This window comes from Harpia harpyja, chromosome Z, assembly GCF_026419915.1.
Source record: "Harpia harpyja isolate bHarHar1 chromosome Z, bHarHar1 primary haplotype, whole genome shotgun sequence".
NCBI lineage: Eukaryota > Metazoa > Chordata > Aves > Accipitriformes > Accipitridae > Harpia > Harpia harpyja.
The window spans coordinates 17921628-17944486 of NC_068969.1; the positions used below are offsets into that span (position 1 = coordinate 17921628).

At 44.6% G+C, this 22859-nt stretch overlaps 1 protein-coding gene across 1 annotated transcript in view; it reads right to left on the reverse strand.

The window, feature by feature from the left end:
- LRIG1 (leucine rich repeats and immunoglobulin like domains 1) overlaps nt 1-22859 on the reverse strand; it is a 95918-nt gene that overhangs the window by 3108 nt on the left and 69951 nt on the right. The window contains exons 8-18 of the mRNA XM_052777316.1: nt 21016-21159; nt 17033-17113; nt 11536-11607; nt 10153-10224; nt 7737-7900; nt 5559-5879; nt 4633-4914; nt 3666-4085; nt 2225-2347; nt 1470-1616; nt 22-330 (exon numbers count right to left, since the gene is read on the reverse strand). Coding sequence (XP_052633276.1) covers nt 22-330; nt 1470-1616; nt 2225-2347; nt 3666-4085; nt 4633-4914; nt 5559-5879; nt 7737-7900; nt 10153-10224; nt 11536-11607; nt 17033-17113; nt 21016-21159 — 2135 coding nt within the window. The remainder of the gene's footprint in view (nt 1-21; nt 331-1469; nt 1617-2224; nt 2348-3665; nt 4086-4632; nt 4915-5558; nt 5880-7736; nt 7901-10152; nt 10225-11535; nt 11608-17032; nt 17114-21015; nt 21160-22859) is intronic.

Here is a 22859-nt window from a genome sequence, read left to right on the forward strand (position 1 = left end):
CATCCCCAGGGAAACACGTACCGTGTTTGTCTGCAAGCAGCGGGCTGGTCGTGCTCACAGGTCTTATTCTGTCATGGTTGCTGGGGTAGAGGGTCCCGTCTGTTTCCATCCTCTTGCCGCTGGCAATCCCGTTGCACGGCTGAGGATGAAGAAGGCTGGTGCCTGCACCCCTCTTCCTATTTCGTTCCTTGCTGCTCAGTGCATTTGGGTAGGTATTTTCCATAGTCTTAAGGCTCTCAGAGTAGTACTCCGACTCCTTGGGGTAAACATGGACGTTCATGCTGTCCGTGCTGCCACTGCAGTCCGTGCACACAACTGGCAGGCCATAGCCTTTAAGGGAGGAAAGGAAAACAGCAACAAACGAAGATTAACCAGCTGGAAGTTGTCAGTACTGAAGCACACAACTTGCAGAAAGAAAAGGCAGCTCTGTTTAGTTCGTCTGTCCCTCGGCAGTGTGGGAATCTCTCTCACGAAGTGATATGGACATTTCCTTGTTTTATACAGGGCTAGTAAACACCTGCATTTTTCAGAGCTCTGTAGCTGTCACTAAAGGTAGTTCCAATTAATAGGTTTAGTTGGTTGGGTTTTTCTTACTCCAAAGAAGTTGTGACTGACTTTTTTTTTTTTTTTTTAAATGAACTGTGCATTTATTTTTTTTTCCAGACTTTCTAGTCAGGGTAGAAATAGAAAGTGAAACTTCCCTGTACCTGCTTTAAAATACCAAGTTACCTTTCTTATTTTTGTGCTGCTGCTTTACAGGGATCACCGTCAACACATATTGTTATCTCACGATACGTTATTACTGTTAGTGGTAATAACAGATGAGCGGAATTCAAAGAAGCAAGCAGGAAGGAGTTTCTAAATGTTGAAAGTTAATTTCCTTAGTGCACTCGACAACTTTCCATTATTAAACTTTACAGTTTCTCCTGGAGAGAAAATTTGTTTCACTGGCTGTTTTTCTGTGGATGTTACAATACAGCATAAGAACAGAAAACACATCCTAAAAATAGAAAAGTATGAGTGTAACACCCAAGAAATTGGCAAAGAGCAGAGGCAGGTGTAGTGCCCAAAACAACCTTCAAATTTTGAAAAAAAAAAAAAAAAAAAAGTTGATCTTTGAAGTTGACAGCCCCTTTAAAGAGCATGAAAAATTTTAACACCTTCAGTCTGAAAGCGCTCTCACATTTTAGGAATAGCTCAAATGAAAATACTGATCAACCAGCTGCAAGGAATGGCGATCATGAGCTTTAGTCTGCCTCTTTCTGACGGTTCCTCAAATTCAAACTATCCAAGCTTGATAGAGGATCAAAGCAAGCAGGAGAAAGTAAATTTACTGTGCTCACACCTGAGAATCATTCTGGGCTTTTTTTTCTGAAGGTAACTATTTCTTGTCTTAATGCCGTCTGACTTGGAGGGCTTTCTGATCTGTACAAACACAAAATACCTTTCCAGATTAATGGGTTTTGTACCTGTCTTATCTGGAACAAGCATTCCATCAGCCATGTCTTCAGTTTTCCAAGTGTCTTTATTATAGCTGATACACAGCTTTGGCTGTCTACAACCTACAGTGGGAGCTTCAACATCTGGACACCTTCCAGCATCAGTCTGACACATACCTGTAACAAACGAACCATCTGGCTAAAGATTACAACCATCTGCTCTCAGTGAAATGACTTGTTAGTCTTATTTCTACTGTAAAAGCTGCAAAAGGGAGAAAAAATAGCAATGGAGATAATAGATAATTTTAAGCTAATGTTTAACAGAATAAATGCTGTACGATCTCAGGAGAATCTTCGTTCAGAACGCCTAGTCTTCCCTTCCTAACGTGCTGTGTTCAAATACTGTAAAACCCCAACATTTAATTTCTAAGCCTGGAGGCAGGGACAGGCAATGCTAATGTATTTTCTAGTAGAGCTTAACTATGGGTAACTCTGGTGCCAAGAAACTAATCCAAAATTAGCAAAAATACAGTCCTTAGGGCCTGACTGAGCAGTTTCTGAAGCAGTCTGCTTGTATGAACACTGTTATTACTGGGAGAGGATAGCTTTGTGAAGTGAAAGACAGATCCTTGTTCTGCATAAATGCAGTAGCGAGAGAATTACATTATGAAGATCTTTCAGATAACTCGTAACAAGCACAGAAGTACTTTGTACTGTGACTTCTAGATCCTCATATCAAGTTTAGATACAGCACTGCAGAAAAAAATAATTAAACCAGTTCTCACCATTGCTGTCTATGTGCCCGTTAGGCTGTTGGTTATCTACTCTGATGACTGCTTCCTGCCGGTCAGAAAGAGTCCCTTGTGAAGACAAGTAGCTTGGCACGTCAGGAGGCACAATAGTCTCATCTAGAGCAATGGGAGCAGAGAAATGTCAGTTCCTAGTAAGATATAAAGGCTTCTGTTTTCAAAGGCATATAAAATCTCATTTTCAAGAGGGATTTGGGACCAGATCTGTAACTGGTATTTTCTGTAAATGCAATGGAAACTGAACAGCCTAAATACTCCATTCCCCTGGGAGGCCCCACTCCTGATTTTTCAAATCTTAAAGCTGTGAGATACAATGCTGATAAAGCCATTTTGAGTGTTTGCATTTGGCATGGTCAGTACAAGGTAGATGGAGGTGGAACTGTCTCTTCAGAACAAGTAAATTGCTCCTTTTCCCCTGAAATTCAGAGTACCTCATTTGACTTAAGTCCTCTGTCTCCCAAAGTCATAAGTAAAAGACTTCTGGAAAAGAGGGTCTTTGACTCACTTAAGCAGGCAAGCAGGTCTAACCCCCGTAGCTATCCTTGGCTTTCTCCATTTTATATCAGCAATTTCAGTTTCCCTTGTCACACAAAACCAAGTGAGACTCAGTTATGCTAGGCATGAAGCCCTAGATTTTCAGGACTGAAAAAAAGGGGGGAAAAAAAAATCCCACTGACACATCACACTGGTCATATGGTATTCCAAGACCTCCTACCTAGCCCCTGTCTTTAAAATCCTATGCCATACTATATCTAAAGCTAAACATAATATAGGAAGGCTGCAAATCCCAGCAAGGCAGGGAAGTCAGGCTGGTTCTTCCATACTTCCATTCAGAGGCTGCATAACGTTAAGGGCAGGAGAGTTTATTCTCACTGCAACACTTATTTCAGCACCAAAGTATCCCCTTTGACTGTCAGGGGGATGCAATAAACCCTACTTCTTCCCCCCAAAAGTGAGGGATACCCCTCATCAGCAGGGCTACAACAGCTTTTACAGGCAACACGGCAAAAGAGATTCCAGCTTCTAATTTTTCAAGTTTTAAATACAAAGTCTTTGAAAATATAGATTCCCAAGAAGTAAGACAGGTTACCAGCATCATAGACATAACCCAGACTGTCTCGAGCATTATCATTTATGGTCATGGAAAATCAAAGTAGCAAAGCAGTGGCTGAAAGTACTGCCAAGTGGAAAAGTCCTTTCTGAAGAGCAAGCCAAGGGGAGAAACGCAGCTCTGAACATGCTTCAACAGGAAGTGAATGCTGGTTCCAGCTTTGTGAGCCAAGAGAACCACTAAGATAAGCCAACTGCTTTTCCAGTGGGATTGTGTGGCTACCTGATGTGCCGATTCAGCCTCAGTGGGAAGTCTGACAGCACAAAAGGTTAGAGGAAGCAAGCCTTAGCAGGAGACTAGAGCTACCTGTGTTGGTGACGCTGTATTCTTCACTCTTCTTCCTGGTCTGGTAGATGATGCAGACCCAGACAAGAGACGTCAGCACGATACTACACACCACAGCGATGGTGATGATCCCCACAGTGGTACGGTCCTTCCTACAGCCGAGAGACTGTAAGATGCTCACATGGCTGTGGGCCCGCTCTGTCCCCACGGTGTTGGACATTTCACAGGTATATTTCCCAGCATCCTCCAAGACAACATTCCTAACGATCAGCAGCTGGTTGCCAGAGGTGAAGTGATGCCTTTCTGTCACGATCAGGGGCTGGTCACCTTTCAGCCAGGTAATGCGGGGAGTTGGGCTCCCTGTGGCTTTGCACTGAAGAGCCACAGTCTCACCTACAGACACTACGTGGTCTTCCAGTGGATGAATCAAAGATGGTGTCTCTGCAGGAGAATAAACACAGAAATTAATTCTTGGGGACAGATTTAACAGTATTGAACATAACTGGTGTTCTTGCAGACAAATACACAGCAACGCACTACGCAGCCATGTGCCCAGGAGCGTGGCAGCTGCAAACCACAGCAGATCTAACAATCACAACCAAGGCCTTCCCACAACCAGTTGGTGTTAGTCCTCCTGACAAAGAAACCCCCGAGAACAAGGGGCAACGGCTGACACACATGAATTATTTCATAGGGCAAGAGAGATGGAGCGCAATTTCCTTTTGAAGTAATTTTCCCAGACAGCTAATAGGATGGTTGGAGGGGCTTCCTTAGCACAAGAGTAAATGCGACTTACGGCTCCTTCTCTTAATTGCCAGGGTATTCTTCATTAGTTAACTACAGTGTAAAAGAATGAAACAAGACTAATGCAGAGCACTGCCTCTTTGTCCCTTCTCTGTATCTGCAACTGCTGAAGAGCTTGAACAGCAATCCCTTCCAGTTCCCACTTTCAGACCACTTGGTCTCTTGGGGCACTAATGCACCTTACCCAGCACAGTCAGGGTGGCATTCGCAAGCACAGATCCCGCAGAGTTCTGTGCCGTGCAGCTGTAGACACCCATGTCTTCTATCTTCACATCCGTAATGAAGAAGACATCATCGTCAGGCATGACGTGCATGCGGCGTTCTCGGGCTGCAGGGAAGTCCGTGCCCCCATCTTTCTGCCAGGCAATTTGTGGGGTGGGGTGTCCTTCAGCTGCACACTCCAGCCGTACCATTGTCCCTGTCCGGCTGGTGACATCGTGGGGAGTTTTGATAAATGAGGGCAACACTGATAAAGAAAAACAAGAAGGAGGAATGAGCAGTTCCCTGGGGAAAACACCATCTTCTGGGCAGTTCTAACTGTTTTCCTTCCTAGGCAGGAGATTAATATGATACCCATAGGCAAGAGGATAGCCAAGGTGCTTTTGCAGGATATATCTAAACTGCTGGGGACTAACCCCGTGTTTCTACAGCACATACCTGTCTGCAACGTCCAAGACCCCCCCCCTCAAGATCATTAGAGCTGGGATCAAAGCTAATTTTCTTTTGCCATTAACCTGGAAAGAAACCCCGTTATCTCTCCTACAGAGAACTTCCAATCACTACGGTCCCTCTCCTTTGTATCCTTTTGTATTTTCATTTGCCCACTTCTTTGGGCAAAGACTCTACTGGAAGAGCCAAAAAGAGCTAGCTAAAGCTGTTAAGAACGTGCTGAAGTGCTTGGCTGGATGGCAGCCATCACAAGCCTGGCATATGCTCCTCACATGGCATCTCTCAGCATCCACTGAGATACAAGCAGCTGGTGTGAAGAGGTGAAATGCTCCTCACCATCGGGAACGGACCCTCAGGAGTAGCTGCCTGCCAAAAGTGGGTCCCAGAGAATTGTACCAGCACAGACTGAGGAAAGGAATGAGAAAGCAGCTTCCTACTCACCATTAACAGTGAGTCGGGCCTTGTTGGAGTAGGTGGAGCCAAAGTGGTTGGTGATGATACACTGGTAACGCCCTTCATGGGCAAAGGTGACGTGCCGGAGGTGCAGAATGGTGGTGTACTCCATCACCTCACCATCCTTTGCCCGCACATGGGCAAAGTTCTCGATCTCGGCATTGTGCAGCATCTCGTTGTCTTTCTTCCATGCAAACATCATGGGGGAGCTGCTACTGCTGGCAGCCGAGCAAGTGAAACGGATGTCCTTCCCAAGGACAGCCACTGTTGTCTCAGGCTGGATGATGATCTGTGGCTTGGGGAAATCATCTAAAAGAAAACAGCAGGCATAGTTAGTTCTGTACAGTGAGGAAAGACTGAAGCAAGCAAAGAGATGCAATGAGAAATGAGTAGTGCATAAGTGAAAGACATTATTGCACATCTGCTTTTTACATCCACTGTTGTCTGCACCAGGAAAGCAGCGTGCTCTTGCAAAGCACTCCACCATCGAGACTGGCTCTATAGTGCAGACGTGCCACGCACAACTCCACTAAGTGACTGGTCTAAGCTAGGACTCTCATTTCTCTGGTTTGTTCTGTAATCAGTGGACTGAGTGACTGGTCACTTAGTGACCTCAAACACCTACAAGATGCCTAGCTCTCCTCACCAATGTAGCTGAACCTCAGAAAGATACTATGGTCTAAAGAAAATACATTTCCTTGCACAACCCATGCATGAAGAGCAATACTGAACTTAAAACTTCACCTCCAGGCCTGCATTAGTGTAAAGCAGGAGGGGAGAGCAGGAGGACACTTAAAGGGCTGCAAATGCCACCTCTAACGATAAATGCTCACGAGCAAGGCAACTGCAGCATGCACTGTCAAAGCATAAGCAATTGCATTTGCCTGACATCCGTCTGGGATGGAAAGCTTTGCACACTCTCTCTCTGCCCTGAAGTTTTGTTGGTTTTAGCAAGGTTCCAAGCAGATTCATTTATTAGATTTCTACAAATGGTGTAATTTAATATTTGACTAAGTTTTAATTAAACAGCCAGGCCTCTGGAACCAGGAGTACTAGTGCCTGGAGGACTTGGCAGGCACTGGAGAAGCAAAGCTGTCTTTGCTTTGTGATGTTGCTGTGGGGATGGAGCCTTCATGATCTCTTCTTCCAGATGAACACAGCAAGCCTCCCAGACTTGCTCAGACAGAGGCCACCTAGGCAGAGCCCTGCTACTCTGGGATTGAGGGGGACATGGGACAGCAGCTGGAACAGAGCTTTTGCTCTGTGTTTACTGCAAGTCATGCATTCAACTTAGTTAAATAGTGTTTTCAAAAGCTCATTCTTCCTTCATCAAACAGCCATGTGCCACTCCACCCAGGATCCACACTGGCTGGATCCACAGCACAGGGTTTGGCTCACCAAACCAGGCCTTTATTTTGCCCAAATGCTGGACGCATAAGCAGCATCACTTTGGCATCCTCTGATCATTTGTGTTTCTTTTCTTTAGGAGAGGGGTAGTAGATATTTGTGTGTGCTGGGTATTAAGTAAAGCTGCTTTGCAACCACAGCTCAGGTGCAGAGTCAACTGCAGTGTTTGGGTGGGGGAACAGCAGTAGGTGCTGTTTAGAAAAAAAAACAACCGTAGGAGAAGAAAAGATTAGAATGCAACTGTTAGCCGTCAGTTGGTTCACGTGTAATGCCTTGCTGGCCCAAAAAAAGGAGCTGTGATGGAGAGATTCTCCTCTGCTTTTTTTTTTTAACCCTTTGTTATTTCCAAGAGGGAGGAAAAAGTGAGTGAAGAACACAAAGCCACGAAAGCAGCTCAGAATCCTGCGGATTGAAAAAAAATTACAGCTGCAGTCTTGGTAATATCGAGTGGACTGGGGAAGTCTCTGTGCAGCCCCATCTGGAACTGGAACAAGCATTAGTCCCTTTTGATTTAATACTCAGGGAGCCCCGTAAGGAATACACTAGATGCAAGCAATGCGCTGTGTGGTTTTGGTGGGAAATAAATTGTAGCCAATGACAAATTTTTAAAATGCAGGCTTAGGCTTCCTTTGATCCCATTGAATAACAAAACAAAACAGAAACCCTCTCATAATAACATGCTAGTAGTCAAAGAAAATGTTTCCCAAGTGAGTCCTACCCTTCATACAACCAACCTCAAAACACACAGGCAAGACTTACCACACACAAAACTTTCTGGCAGGATGGCAAAAATGCTCTTGCTTTTTAGTGACTCAGGATGGGCACAGGTGGCCACCACAAAGGATTGCAGCTCTTTCTCAACTAACCACTGGGGCAACCATTTCAGCTGGCAATCGCAGAGGAAGCTGTCGCTGTTTATGTGGCTGCAGGGAAACAAAACCAACACGAGCCTGCTGTGAGTCCCGCATGGAAAGAAGGCTGGAAAGCTCACAGCCCTTTCATGTTAGACACATTCCTCCCTCCCCCCCAGCACGGGTGGAAGGAAAAAAAGGACTGCAGGGTTGTCCTCGAGGCACTAATGATGTTAAATACATAACACATTTAAACAGCATTTCATCTCCACATAGAGCAACCCACTCCTGTACTCCAGTGACACTCCCTAGCGCCTTATATTTATTAACCAACTTCCAGAGTGAACCCTAGGAACAGATGAGCAACACCATCCCTGGCTTAAGTGAGAGAAACCGAGGCAGATCATCTACAAAGGAGACACACAGCGGAGGCACAAGTCAACGGTACAGCCTGTCCTGCTCCTGTTTCTCATATCTAATTACCACACATGCTCCTTCTCTGCCTCTGTGGTTTAAGCATCTTTGGTGGGGGCTGAATTCAGGACTTAATGACTGAACAGTGAGAGGATGCCAGGTTCCCACTGTAAGACCTCTAGTTCCCTCAGTGGCCAACACCAGAGGAGTAAGTTAAGTGGAGAGCCCATGCCTGCCTTCTGTAAGGTACATGTTTGCACACCAGCACCACCAGGGATAAGAGGTGTAGCTGATTTTGTATTTACTGATTAACAGAAGCAGTGGAAGAGAAGCAACCAAAGACAATTGTGTAAACCCAATACAAACAGTGACTAGTTTGGAAACCAAAACACAAAAACATTTCTCAGCATCCTAACAGTAACTTAGCACCTTCTGTTATGAAAAGAGCTGTGAAAAAGGGGTGCTTCAGGATTTTTTTTTTTTTTTTTAATATTCTGGGCCAAATTGTGGCTCAGCATAGCTCAGAGGCCAGTGAAGAACCGCAAGTTTACACCAACAGGGAATTCAGACTGGTCTGGTTTCGTCTAAGATCCTAGGAAAACCCAGTCTGATCCCTCAAATCGAATGTGAGGATGCCTCAGAGACTGGGAAAATGGCCCTGGACAGAGAAGTCCTGTCCCGCAATACTGCAAGTTGTGCAAGAGCAGGGTTATCAAGAGCACAGAAGAATTCCAACTCCAGCACTGTTGTAAGAAGATGTGAATCTCCTCCCATTTTTCTACCTGATAACCTCTCGGGAAATCCCGAAGTCTGAAACTAGCCAGGAAAGGGGAGAAGAAAGAAATGGACTGGAGAGGGAGGGAATGAGGGAACACAGAGATCTGATTTTCCAAAGTTGTCCACTTTGCTGTCCTAGAAAGATGTGTAGCCCCTAATACACGTGATGGCATAAACACTGCTGGCTAGTTGGGACAGGTCAGAGACCCTTAGTATTTAAGGCTTCAGTACAATGCATTCTGCATGTTTACGTCCACTGTCTGAAAGCTACCTTCTCCATGGTATAAAGGCTCCTTCACAATATCTGGGACTCCCTCAAGCTCTTCTCTAACAAGATGAATCTTTTGTCTCAATTTTGTTTCAAGAGCCAGTGCAAAAGAAGGTGGTTAAACAAACAAGGGACATGCAACGCTTATCTTATTCACTCCCCAGTTGCTGGTAATAAATGTCATTGCTAACAGTGACCATCTGATTCCCATTTCCAACATCACAAAGAAGAATATGAACCTGCCCAAATACCAAATAAACAATTTCTTGTTCCACAGACATTGCACTACTCCAGCGTATAGCAATGCACTGACAGCAGATTAAATATTTATGGAGAAGAAGAGAAAAGGAAACCAGGCAAGACTGGAAACAGTGTCTGATAACAGTGCAGAGCCCCAGCCTGGAGCACAAGCAGCAGCTCTGATAACACATCCGTATTTTTACACCAGAAGGCTGGATGACAAGTGGATCCAGTTCAAATGGTGCTTATCGCTGAAATGTCAGTACTGTATGCAAACCCTAAACATAGGTACAGCAAAGGAGCAGATGGGCCACTGGGAATTAAATCAGTGGCAGCGTGAGAAGGAGAGAGGGCTAACAGGACCAGGGCTGGACTTCCTGAGCGGAGATGAATAATTGCACAGATGCGAACCTGCTGGAAGAACCTGTTCCGATGATCTAATTTCACTCACTATTAAATGCAAGATGTTCCCGTGACATCTACTCGTGTAAAAATACCCTGCAGAGGAGGAAATAAATGAGTGGTAATGCCGATAACACCCCGTTGGAAACAATGTGCTAATTCTCACGTCCAGGGCAAGAAGGATCCCTGCCTCCTTAATGGTGTGTACAGTCCAATTACTTACAGCTGCCGCAGGCTCTTCATCTTAGCAAAGGCATCTGCTTGAATTGAGCGGATGGCATTATCCCCAAGGTTCCTGCAGAACACAACCAAAGGCAATGTAAACAAAAGGGATGCTATGGCTGTGATAAAGTCTCTCCATATTTCAGCAATGACTCTAGTAGCAGGTGATGTGGTAACTCCTTGTTAAGGCCATATGTACTTGCAGCTCATAGAAATGGTTTTGCACAAAACACTTTAATATCGAGTAAGTATCCCAGAACAATAGTCAATAAAAAAAAATTATGGGAATAAATCACTAAGTCATTCCATACCCCATCTTCTCACTACACTTTCTCAGTCTCAGCTACCTCCATCATCCATAGCTCAGAAATTCCTCAGTCCCCTCGATAACCAAAGATAGTCAGGAATGTCGTATCCCAGACTAGACCTTCAGCAAACATAAAGAAAGCAAATACTTGCACTAAACCGCATCTGAGAAGTTATTTGAAAGTGACTTTGAGAGGATACTATTGTGTTCAAAAAACATTGCAATGTTTCCAAAAGAAGGTATTCTTAAAAGTTTCCTTCACAACTATTGCTAATTAAAAAATTCACTTGTCCTCTGAAAAAGGATAATGTTAGATTTGGGGTTTAAGTTTACTAAGTGAAGTGTAGGACAGGCAAGCACTGCTTGCAGAGCAAAATCTCGGTAGAGCATTAATAAGGGCACCTTTCTCTGGGAATGTACCCCCACAGTCAGGCAGCCCTAACCCTTCAGTATGCTCTCAATGGTCATAACATTTCATACAATCAACAGCCAATAAAACATCTAGAGCAAAATCACATATACTTTAACTTGTCTTAATTCAGAAAGGAAGTTATTCATGAATCACTGATGGAGTCATCAGCCTTGGGACAGACAAAAAAAATTACATAGCAGCAGCCAAAATTTACTCCTTGCGAATCGCTCTAAGGCAGTCGTGCTGAATGGGGATGTTCGGTGCCTGCATCATAAGCAGTCATTTGCAACATGTGTCAATGCCAGAGCCTAGATTTAGGACAATGTCGGGGCAAGGGAGGAGGAGAGAGGGCTGCATCTGAAATAGCATATTTTCATTGCTAACAGGCTGCAAAGAAGTAATGTGCAAGTCAAGGCAATATTTATCCAAGAACAAATCAAAAAATTAAGAGCATGCAGATTTGCCATATGTTCTATAACTTTGTTCCTGGCACAAAAAAAGGCCAAAGTTGAGGCGGACTTATAATGAGAAGGAAGCAGGTGGCCCCCACAAATGGACTGGCTTCTCAGTTTACAAAGACGCTATTAAATTGCTAGCAGATCTCTCAAGCAGCTACTTTTGGCAGACCCCCCTTCCCAAACTCTGAGGCATGGTGGGTTACTCACAGGTGCTCCAGGGCCTCCAACCCTGAGAATGCTTTCTTGGCCACCGACTTGATCTTGTTTCCAAACAGAGTTCTGCAGTTTCCAAACATCCCATGCCAGATAAACAGAAAAAAAATGGGGACAGGGGGGCAGAAAAAAAAGGAACACAATTAGTGTGGCTTTATCTGATATACGCACTCAGTGTAAGTCCTGAGAAATCTGAACTGCACAGAGATTAAGAGGGCTGAAGTACACTCGCTTTCTCACTCTTGAAATTAAATCCTTTTATCTGTATTCGAATTTAATAGTGATGACAGCACAAAAGGGAATGTGCCATATCACGTAAAAAGGCAGGTTTGCTCCAGTGCTTGGAAACCAGCTTGCTGAGTAACAGAAGGTCCCCTCTATTCTTTGCAGGCTGGCTGTGGATAGGATTAAGTGCAATGACAGTTTAACAAGATTTTGGTCTCTCCCTGCAACACTTTTCATTTCTGACTTCTTCCCAGATAGTAAAAGAGTGGTAGTTTATTCACTGCTGCTTGGCCTGAACGGATATCCACACACAGGGACTGAGGGCTGTCTCTTGGCTGCACGTTTATACAGCAGTTAACTGAAGTGACTGCCGACTTCCTTCCTTGTCTTATTATAAATATAACAGCAAAGGAATATAATGCAATAAATAATAGCCGAGTGGTAATTTCAAGGGGCAAAAGGAAGAAAAGGTAATGTACAGAGCTGAGGAGTGTGCTTGCTCGCATCTGTGACCAGAGAGCATTCCTCCCAGTCAGCAGACAGTGCTATGCAGTGGCAAGAGGGGGACTGTCAGCAGGCAACAGCCAGCTGGAGCGATCACAGCCAAACTGCTATCTGCAAAGTAACAGTTCTCTATAAATATTGACCAGTGGTGATCAGTCAGGGGCAGGGTTTATGCAAAATGGATAGTCTCCTCACTTGTTTTAATAAAACACCCACCAGTGTCATTAATTAGGAAATGTTTTCCTTCCCCAGGTCCTCTCTGTCTAAGGTTTATTTTCCAGGTGCATCTTTTATCACTGCCTGCTTCACATGGTATCCAGTGCAAGTCATCATTAACACCTCAGGTAAAAACCTGGCACGTGAGTTTTCCTTCAAGATTTTTCCTTCAATACAGGGTGTAACCTATATCTGCACCCTAAAAGGCTCTAAAACTATGATGGTCCCACTGCTTGCTACCAGCTGGGGAAAGGAGGCTGGGGTACAAGATGGAGCACATGCAGCCATTACACGAGCAAATACACTTGCAGGAGCTTGTTAGGGCTTTCCACAAAGCACCCATCAAATGTCAGGGTAATTTGGTGTCTCAACACTGGCACCCAGAAAGCCCAGTTTCTGTGTGGATGAAGCAGCAGATGCCACAACAGGTAGAAAGGAAAATTTGGGCTCATCATGCTGTTACAACAGTGAGGATTGAGACTGTATCACCACCTGCCCTTGCAGCCTGTTGTCTTTGGAGAGAGTTTGGGTGCCTGCCACTGGGCAACACTATGATCCCGAGTAGGTCCTCACAAAATCAATCACCCTGATGGTTGTACTGCTGGATGAGCCACCACTCTAATTCCTGAGTAGACAGGAAAGGCCAGTTACTGCTAGGTCCATATAAAAGGTCTGTGCCCTCAGAATCACAAACCTTACCATTCTAGAGCAAAACACAAACAAAAGCTTCAGCTTCAGGCAGTGTCCCTCCAAGCCTCCACAGTGAGACACAGACTTGAAGCCCGTTCTTATGGGCAGAGTTAACTTGGTACAAAACCACAGCTGAATTTTCAGAGCTGTGTCCCTTCATTAATTATTTGATTAGAGGTGAGAATAAAGACAGCTATTGTAGGCATGCTGGTGGCTGCAACCTGCTTTATCAACAGTATCATTCTAAATATCTCCAGTGAGCTTTACTGAGCTCCTTGTTACAGCACCAAAACCAGGGTATCAGAGGTCCTATTTACTGCATGAGAGTGTGTGTGGCTTTTTGCTCTGGGTGAAATACCCCAAGCACCAAAGGATGAGTGCAATCATGTGTACCATCATTTGGTAAAAGGGATGTTGCATTAATGAAGGCTTTGAAAAATCCATTAGAATGATTAATATAGTAAATAATTTACTATACGCAAACTCTGGTCGTATGGCTGCATCCATACGAACTAATATCTGGAGCCATATTCCTAAATGAGGGTGTTATGCTGAACTTGGGTTTGATAACTGGAGACTTCTATTTATTGTTTACAGTGGATCTTGGACTTTGAAAATCGGATATACTGATTATATCTGTTTATTTATCTGCGCAGAGATAAGCAGTACGTCTGGGGATGTGAATACACAGTGTATACGCCACTTGCAGAGGTGCATACAATTTTACAGCTATATACACGAGAAATACATAAACACACTGGTAATAAAGCCATGCCCCAGCAAACTCATTAAAATCATTACGCCTTTCAAATTTCAATTAACCACTTCTCCAATTCTGAAATAGTTTGAACCCAGCGGCCCCCTTCAAAGGACTGTGGCACGCTGGAATGCAAACGAGGCGGTATGCAGCTCCACAATTAGCCTGCTGCCGCAGTCCCGAAACGCTCCTCCACTGTCGGCAGAGCTAGACGCAAGCATGCTCTCCCAGTGATTGCATAAGTGTAATTACACGCTAAGCACGCAATTCATTAGAAAGCAGCATTTTCTCCTCCAGCCAGTTTTGCACCTGCAGGAAGATCTCAGTCACTGAGTGAGCCATCAAAAAACCGGTTACATTTAGCAGCTTGAATAATTAGGAAACTCCTTGTTCCCCAGCGATTCCACTGATGCTTTTTATGCTTCCCTGCTTCTCGACTCACTCTTTCTTGAAGCAACATTTTAATTTAGGCCTGTGCTCTCCATCCTGCAGAGCTTCATATATAATTCAGAGAAGGCTAAAGTGACTGGCCTCCCCACCTCTCATTTTAACACCTTCATTTCAGCAAACAACCCTCTCTGTGCTAAATCCTTTCAGAGGCTAATCTGTGCCAGATCAAAGGGGAACAGCTTTTAAGGCAATCTCCACAGAGCTGAGGTGATTATTAATTCATTAGAAGGTCTCCTCTGAAGTGCCCATTTATTTTTTGTATGCTAATGCATTTAAAGCTGGTTGACGGTTTAAACACAGGCCCTAAATCACACAGTGAAATGTTTGCTGTAAAGGTTGATATTTTATTTACGAAAAAATCCTGCCAGAATGATACTCACTTCAAGCCTTAGATGAAATTACAAGTTTGGGATTTACGTGCTGATGAGCTAAAACAGACCTGAGCAGATCCCTTTAAAAGTAACCACTCCCAAATGTCCCCAAAACGCCTCAAGAAATATAATGAAATTATCTCATATTCTGAGGGGTTTTCTAGCCTTACACTCTGGCTGACAATGAACGATCCCAGCAACCTGTCTGTCCCACAGCAGGTTCACTCTGTTAGGTAATCAAACCACTCCTGTCTGCCTAAGACCAACCTGATCCACACGCTCTTCCACGCTATGAAATTTGCTGCAATCGCCCCCACAAACCATGAGTACATGTCCTTCCCTGCATTCAGCCAGACTCAGAACTGGCCCAAGTCCATGCGCAATGAAAGACAGAGGTCAACAACGTGAAAAAAGATGCAAACCTGGCTTCTTTAGACTTGCGCAAGCCCTTGCCGCATCCTTTGCTACTGGCAGACAAAACCGGCCATCTTTTGAAGCCGTTCCTTGTGCTGGATGATAAACATCAGATCAGGCCATGGCTACTTCACAGGGGAGTGATAGCTGCTCTGCCCAGAGCTCTGAACAGACAACTCACACAACCCCGCAGGTTGCCTCTGCTCCCTTCCTTCCTCCTCCCGCTCCTTGTCGTAAGTCCTGGCCTCTGCCTGACCCCCACAACTCATCAGTGCTCATTTCTCCTGGTTGCTGAGTCAATCCTTTTGCTGAACTCTCTCCCTCAATGCTGTCTCCTCTGGCTTTTTCACCTCTCTCCTGTTATCTGCACGCAGACTTTCCAACATATCCCAACCACCTGGGACCGCCACTTTTGCTCCCATGCCAGTGGCCATGCTGGAGGGATGCCCTGCAGTGGATGTCCCACTGGGACAGCTCTCTCTCCCCACTCTTTTCCCTCCACCTTCTCTCCCTTGTCAAAGCAGCACTACAGACTCACAATCCTAAGCCTGCAAATCCCTCTGGACAAAGCCTCTGCTCCCACTACCATTCTGGCTGCTCACATGGTTTCGCTGGTTTCTTCAGACAAACCAAAAGCTTCAGCAACAGAAGTCAAGGACTCTCCCACCCACTGCATCTGCTCCTCTGCCTTTTTTCTAGCAACTTGTGGGAATATTTCCCAACAACCTGTGCACGGCAATTCCTACTGGCCTCTCTCTCTCCCATACTTCTTCTACCTCCCTGCCTGACTCGCCCGGTTGTTAAGTCCTTTTCTGCCTTCTCCCTCACTTTACTTGCAGCTACAACTTGGTTCCCCTCTCCTTGGATCCAGTGACTCCCCTCAACAATGATCAAATGCCGTCTGTGTCTGTGACTTCAAATTTTTCTTCTCCGTCTAAGCATTACATCCCCACGAATCCTGCCATGGCTCTTCCCACTCCCCCAGGAGTCTCTAATGAGAGCACGACAATATACCGCCTGCCAGGATTCATTCTAGCCATCTGCTATCCATCGAGGTACTTTTACTGCACCTCTGGCTGTGCCATCTCAGCATCAGAGACAGCGTGATGGGGGGGGTGCTGAGAACTTAAACAAAGGCAAGAGGTAATGATTAGAAAGACTCTTGATTTGTCACAAGCCATCAGAGACTTCTCTGACAGGACTGATTTATATAGCCGATTTCAAATGGAATACGAACAAGTACAGAGCAATGTGAAAATACTTGCAAAGGCCAAGCAAGCTATAAACATTTGCAAGGCGCATGCTTGCCTTAGGTTTCTTTTTATCTCTTTAAGAGCCTATGCCCCATGGTGCCTTTTATTGTCACTGCACATGGAAGCAAGCCCAAAAGATCACTCTCAGAGTATCCCACAGAAACGAATCCTGTTTCAATCCTCTGTTGTAACAGGAAATGGGGTGATTTTTCTCTTCTGTTTATTGTCATTTGCTGCATCAATCAGTGCTTCGCTGAAGATTGCAAGGGGCCTTTTTTGTTGCTGCTTGCTTTTAGAAGCGAGGAACAGTTGTGCTGAGTCTTATAGATGAAAACAACTTAAGTTACTCTCTCCTGTGCCTCTGAACTAACTACAGTATGTGGCACCATCTGTTCATCGCTTTAAAAGGACTATAATCGCCTCATATCTGCTTAGAAACACAAGTGCTTGATAACCACATTTGCACTCTTGCAGTGAGCCTGCAAAACTACTATGTCTCAGGTTTTATCTTGTTCCAAAGGGAGGAAGGCTGCGTTGGAGGGGAGAGACCCACCGCCACACAAGCACACAACACAATGGCTTTGCAGAACTTCAAACCCAGGAATACTCACAGCTTGCTTAGGTTTTCTAGGCCTGTAAAGGCTCCATTGGTATCTTCTATTGTGCCTGAGATGTCGTTGTGGTCCAGTTCCCTGGGGAGAGGACAAGAGAGAGCTCGTAATCAGTGTCTTAGTCCTAGGCTCATCATTAAAAAGAAATGGAAGAAAGTTTGGGAATGCCATACGAATAGCTTCCCATTTTCTTCTGACAGCTATCAGAAAAAGCAGGGTCCTGCAGCAAAGCAGCGCTAACTACTTTTCCTGCACTGAGCCATGCTGAGATGGTGCATTCCAAAAAGAGCCCTGGCTTTTTCCTAGCTGAAACCCTCTGTTTCTGAAACAGCAGCAGTAGCAGATAGCTACTTTTTAACAAGTAGGTTTCAGACCTTTTCTAATTCTGTGCATCCAAACAAAAGGAGGAGAAAGAAAATAAAGTCCCAAAACTAAGATGAAAGAAACAGCTGTCCTTAAATGCTACTATCATGAATTAAGATTAACCTTGGCTATTCCAATGTATACATGTATTTATCTATAGCTATATCTTAGGAAGATGATTTGGTGTATTTTCTATGAAGTTGCATTTTTTTCTGGCAATGAACTGGAAAGCTCAACAAAGGAAAGCACAATCATCCCTACACAAGTCTAACTCTCTGTATAACCACTTTTAAAAAAAAATGAGTACAAATTCCTTTTTCACAGTTAGCTTCTTTTGGCTTTCAAATTGACCATCAATTACAAAAGTCAAAGAGGTCTGAAGAAAAACAAGCACACAGAACAAACAGAGATCCACAAAAGTTGTTTAAACACTCTGTTTAAAAATCCTTCCCTCCTAGCTTTAATTCCAGCTAGCAATGAATAGCCAGCAACACAGACAGAAATTTATCATTTCTAACGTTAAGTAAAAAGAAAGGAAAAATAAATAGGCTTTGTTGGTTTTGTTACATCACTCTGATTTAAAACCTGGCAAAACCCAACAATAAAGCAAACTTAACCATCCAGATAACCCCCCGAACCCTCGGGTACTCCTTTCGCACCTGTTGAAGATTATTATCAGAACATTTCCAGTTTAAAAATATTAAGACAAAAAAAAAAAAACCAAAGCCCCCTGCATTTTGCAACATTCCAGACACAGGCATCATAGTGTAGCTCCTGGGCTATGGAGCACAAATACACAAGAACAGAACAGAAATTTAAAAAATCCCAGTTTCAATATTGGGAGTTTTCCTCAGCCAAGATGGGGCTGAGACTTTTGCTCTCAGTACCTAAGCTGGCTGCAGTCTTTGCTTGCTTCTCGGTTTTGGTGTGTGAACTAAAGATGTGAAGGGAGATGGCCAAAAGCCACAATTCCTATTTCTCAGCTGGCTTCAGCGTGAGACCTGAATCTCACGTCTGTGGGGAATCCTGGACTAAGCCAGCATCATTGTGGATGTCAGGGTGATCCGTGGGTTCATCTATGCTAAAGGAATGGATAAAAACTCAACATCCCTGCGGGGTGTGGGCACACATAATGCTGTGGTGGCATAAGAGACAAGTCCAGGAGAGACGCTTTGATGTGCTGACATTTTCAGCGCCATCTGAGTGGGGCAGGAGCAAATACATCCTCCTGGAGCTAAGTTTCTACATTTCCCCTATGGTTGCCAAGCCAATGCCCGTTGTTCTGTTTGTTTTTTAAGGGCAAATCCCTTCTCAGACATTTCTCCTCTTCAGCTCCACCACGGGCTACTGGTCTTTGGACCAGCAAACCCTTTCCCATGGCAGACATTGACAAGTGGTAACAGCCTGTAGGACCTCTCCGACACACACTTTTATTAATTGACTGTCACACATTGTGTTTTCTTAAAAAAGGAAAAGAAAATGGTATTGCTTGTTCATCCAGAGGCAACTCAAAGGTTTAGTGTTAGAAAGGAGGAATAAAAACCTTTTTAACAAATGAGTGAAAATAGAGGGAGAGAGAAAAAGAGTGGGGTGTTTTGGCCTAGGTCTCTTTGTATTCAAACTCCTCTCCCAGCCCCTGTTGCCAATTTCCTATTCTTTCTGGCTGGCTGAGCTTGAATGCTCACAGCCTTGTTAATCATTGTGCTCCGAGGTCTCTGGGTCTGACCTCTATTTGAATAGCTCCACATTTCAGCAGTTTCACACCCACCAAAGGCTCCCCAACAATAGGCCATAATTAAAGCATGCTCGGGTCTTTTTCACCAGGTGCAGGACCCAATAGGCCTTTCTCTTTATTAAATTAGAGCTCGCTCACACACTCCCTCTCTGCCTCCCCCCTCTGCCCTAGACATAAAAGAGGCTCCACATTCACTGCAGAGCAAAGAGAACTACCAGCTCCCCTTCCCCTCCATTTTTCTTTGGAAACCTTTAGTTCCGCTCTTGACAGCTGCCTCAGAGAGGTCCCCTTCTGAATGCCCAGTGGCTGAAAGGCTTTGGCTTAAGTTTAAAAAAGGGAAAAAAAGCAAACAAAACCCAAACTCACTTTCCAGTCACTTCCTTCACTGTGAACTTCAATAAAGGAGAGAGTAAGATGCAAAAAGTACTGTGAAGAGGGCAGATCTCTCTGTTCCCATTTCCTTTTAATTACTCAGGCCACAATAGGCTTCTGAAGAGGAATAAAAGTATCAAAGTGCATTTTTTTCATCTGAAGGAAGAATTAAATCAGCCTGCTGAACTCAACCAGCCTGGGAGCATGGATGGTGCTATAACACAGATTGTGAGAACTTTGTGGTGTGCCAGCTGAAGGTGCTGAGCCCACAGCCTCTGGAGACAGGAGGAGAGCAGCCAGCAGCTCAGCAGGTACAAATAAGGGAGAAAGGGGCAACACAGCTGCAGGAATGGACAATTACTAGAATTAGATTCCCCATCTTCTGATGTTTCTAAGGCAAGCCCAGATGTACTTCAATCTAACACAGCTTTTGGGTTTAACAGTGTATAATAGTACAATTCTACAGCTGGCATTCCAGAGGAGGTCAGATTATCTAACGGTCTCTACTAGCCCTAAAATCTTAGAAGTTGGTATCCAGACTAGCAAGCTCATTTCCAGTGCCACATTTCCAGGTATTATGTTGTGTCAGTGACTTTAAAATAGAAATCTCTGGTAAATGGCCATAGCCACCACTGGATGGTTCATGTGCAATTCAGTATTAGGGCGCATGAAACTTTCCTCTTCATAGCATGGCTACTTTGTTGTTGTTCAGGGGTTACCATGAAAATCAGAGCAACAGAACATTTCATGACCCAAGTGAGCCCAATTCTCCATTAAAGACTTCTGGTTACTCTCATGGTACCTGCAGCAGCTTCTTGCTCCCATGGTTGGACCCAAGTCTGGTTGAAGCTTAGTGTGCTGTTAAAGCTTCTGGTATAATCAGATCCCAAACCCAACCTCTGAATTTCTTTGTTTTGTGGTTTGGTTTTTTTCTTCTTAATACCATGTCAGCCCACAATTTTATATTTATTATTCAATTAAAAAAAAAAGTAACAGCATGCAAAAATGCTTGATAGCACATTTAAGCAGATATTCAAACTTCCAGTGTTGTCAGTGGAAGGAATCATTCCCTACTCCTCCTGAGTGCAGAATGACCCAACAGAAACTGTCCTTTCCTAAGAATTTTAATCAAAGTCAATATGATAGCAAGAGAAATTCTGCTGTTAGCTGAAGGACTGAAACCTCAGGGATTTTTGCTCAGCTGGGCTAGATTCAGGATCCTGTCCTATGTTCCCATAATTTTACTCTGGAGCCCTCTACTCTGAAAGCACCCTATAACACCGAGAAGTCCAACTGCAATTCTCCTAACTGCTCTTAATTAAAAAGTACAAGTTCACTGAAGTTGAATAATGGGGTAAACACAACAGCTGCTGAAGACAACAGAGCAGCGTGTAGGGCAGTTTGACACTGAGGACACAGGCACCCAAAGCAACTGCAAAGCAGAACAGTTTGGCAGAACACAAACTGTGGAGGGAAGATGGGTGTTAGCTGACAAAAGCTGGGAGCAACTTACAGGACACGTAGGTTTTTGAGTCCCTTGAAAGCACCTTCTGCAATATGATTGATGGAATTGTGGCTCAGTCGTAGTACGTGCAGTCCCCCAAGGTCTGCCAAGCTTCCCTCATCCAGCCTGGTTAGGTTGTTGTAAGAGAGTATTCTGAGGAAAAAAACCAAAACAACAGCCCTTGTCAGTCCAACCAGTATTTTCCAAACTTGTCTGTGCCAATCAGCGCCTGCCTCCCACTACCACCTTACAAAAGGCAATGTGTACTGGGTGGATACATAACAGCTTGACTAGGAAATAAGACTGCAGTCTGCAAATATTCCCACAAGATACCCATGGAGCAGCCCAGATGACCATAAGGGAGCAGGAGGCATTTGGTACCCAAACATAGGGAAGTCTTCTGTACAGGCAACAGAGGCTCCTCCAGAAGTGAACGAGAGCAATAACCTAATACACATGCTGTCAGTTATGGCGGGGACGAGGTAGTCTTTCTCCTGAACAGCTAGGCTAGGGTCTGGGAACACCACCCCTCCTCAGTCCCCTGGTTGTGTTCAATCCTCACTCCCATTTGGACTCCTGCCAAGGCTTACAGGAAAAAGCAGTTCCCTCCTTCCCCATGCCCTGCAAGGTGGAGAGTGACGTCAAACAAGACGGATTTTGAAGTTCACATGCGCTCTTGGCAGGGTACAGACTTCTGTATTCAGGAGGTGTCTTATCGTTCTGCACTTGTGCACAGCAAGCCCCAGGCGTCTGGGTGTGGGTGTCTCCACAGCCTGCTCCACCCCACTCCAGAGCCAAAAGCATTTCACCATAAGGCAACTGAATGCTTCCTTTCATGCACAGGAAGGAGGTATCTGTTGTAAACCAGCCGCCTTCCCTCCCGCTCCCCTTTGTCAGAGTGTACAATCTGCTTGAAATCTTCTCTACTTAAAAGTGACTAATATTGGAGGATTGGTTTTTCTCCTAGTTTTCCATCCATCTCTTCCCCTTGCCTGTATTATCTCTGGTTTTGGAGACTTTTTTTTTTTTTTTTTAAGCGCTACTCCTGTTGCAGTTTGGAAGCTGGTAGGAAGAAGTTGCAGTTTGGAAGCTGTTTTCCTCTCCCAGCCAGGGTGCAGATGAGACTTCTGAGATTTGACACTGAAGGCAGGCCATGGGAAGCTACAAACCATTGCAGACACCTCACACACTATGCAACCACCTTCTATGCAAGCAGTAAAGGCCAACTTGGCTCATCAAATGAGGGACCTCCTGGGGGAGCAGCAGGCAGAGTCACTGGTCAGTGACCTTCAGCCTGAAGCATTCACCCACAGCTCCCTGCTGCAAGTATATTCCTCCTGATCTCTGGATGTCACTGCAGCTGGGTCAGCCCTGCAGGGCTACTGGCAGGTGAGTGTAACCTGCAGTAGCCTCAGCGCTAAGTTGCCTGCATGCTGACATGTGGGGTATAAAAAGTGGCATTCATCTGCATACCACTGCTCACATTTTCTCAAGCTTATCTTTACAAAGGGCAGTTGCATAGGATTTTCGCAAATACCTTAGTGACCTGGGAGCACAAGTCACTTCAAAAGATGTCAGGGTTTGGGCTGCTAAACTTTTCAAAAAGTGGAGTCATGCAGCTTGAACAAGCACCGAAATCCCTCATTGTACAGACAACAAGAAAATAAAAAAAAAAAAAAAAATCTCACTGGGTTCCAAACCTCCAAATTCCTCTTCTAGTACTGCCTGTTAATGAGTCTGCTTAAAAATGTGTCTAGGGCTTGCATGAAAGTCACTGCAAAGCCAAAACCTAAGTCAAAACAGACACATACTCTGAAGCACTGAGAGTGTCATTAACTTGGCAAACGAGCTGC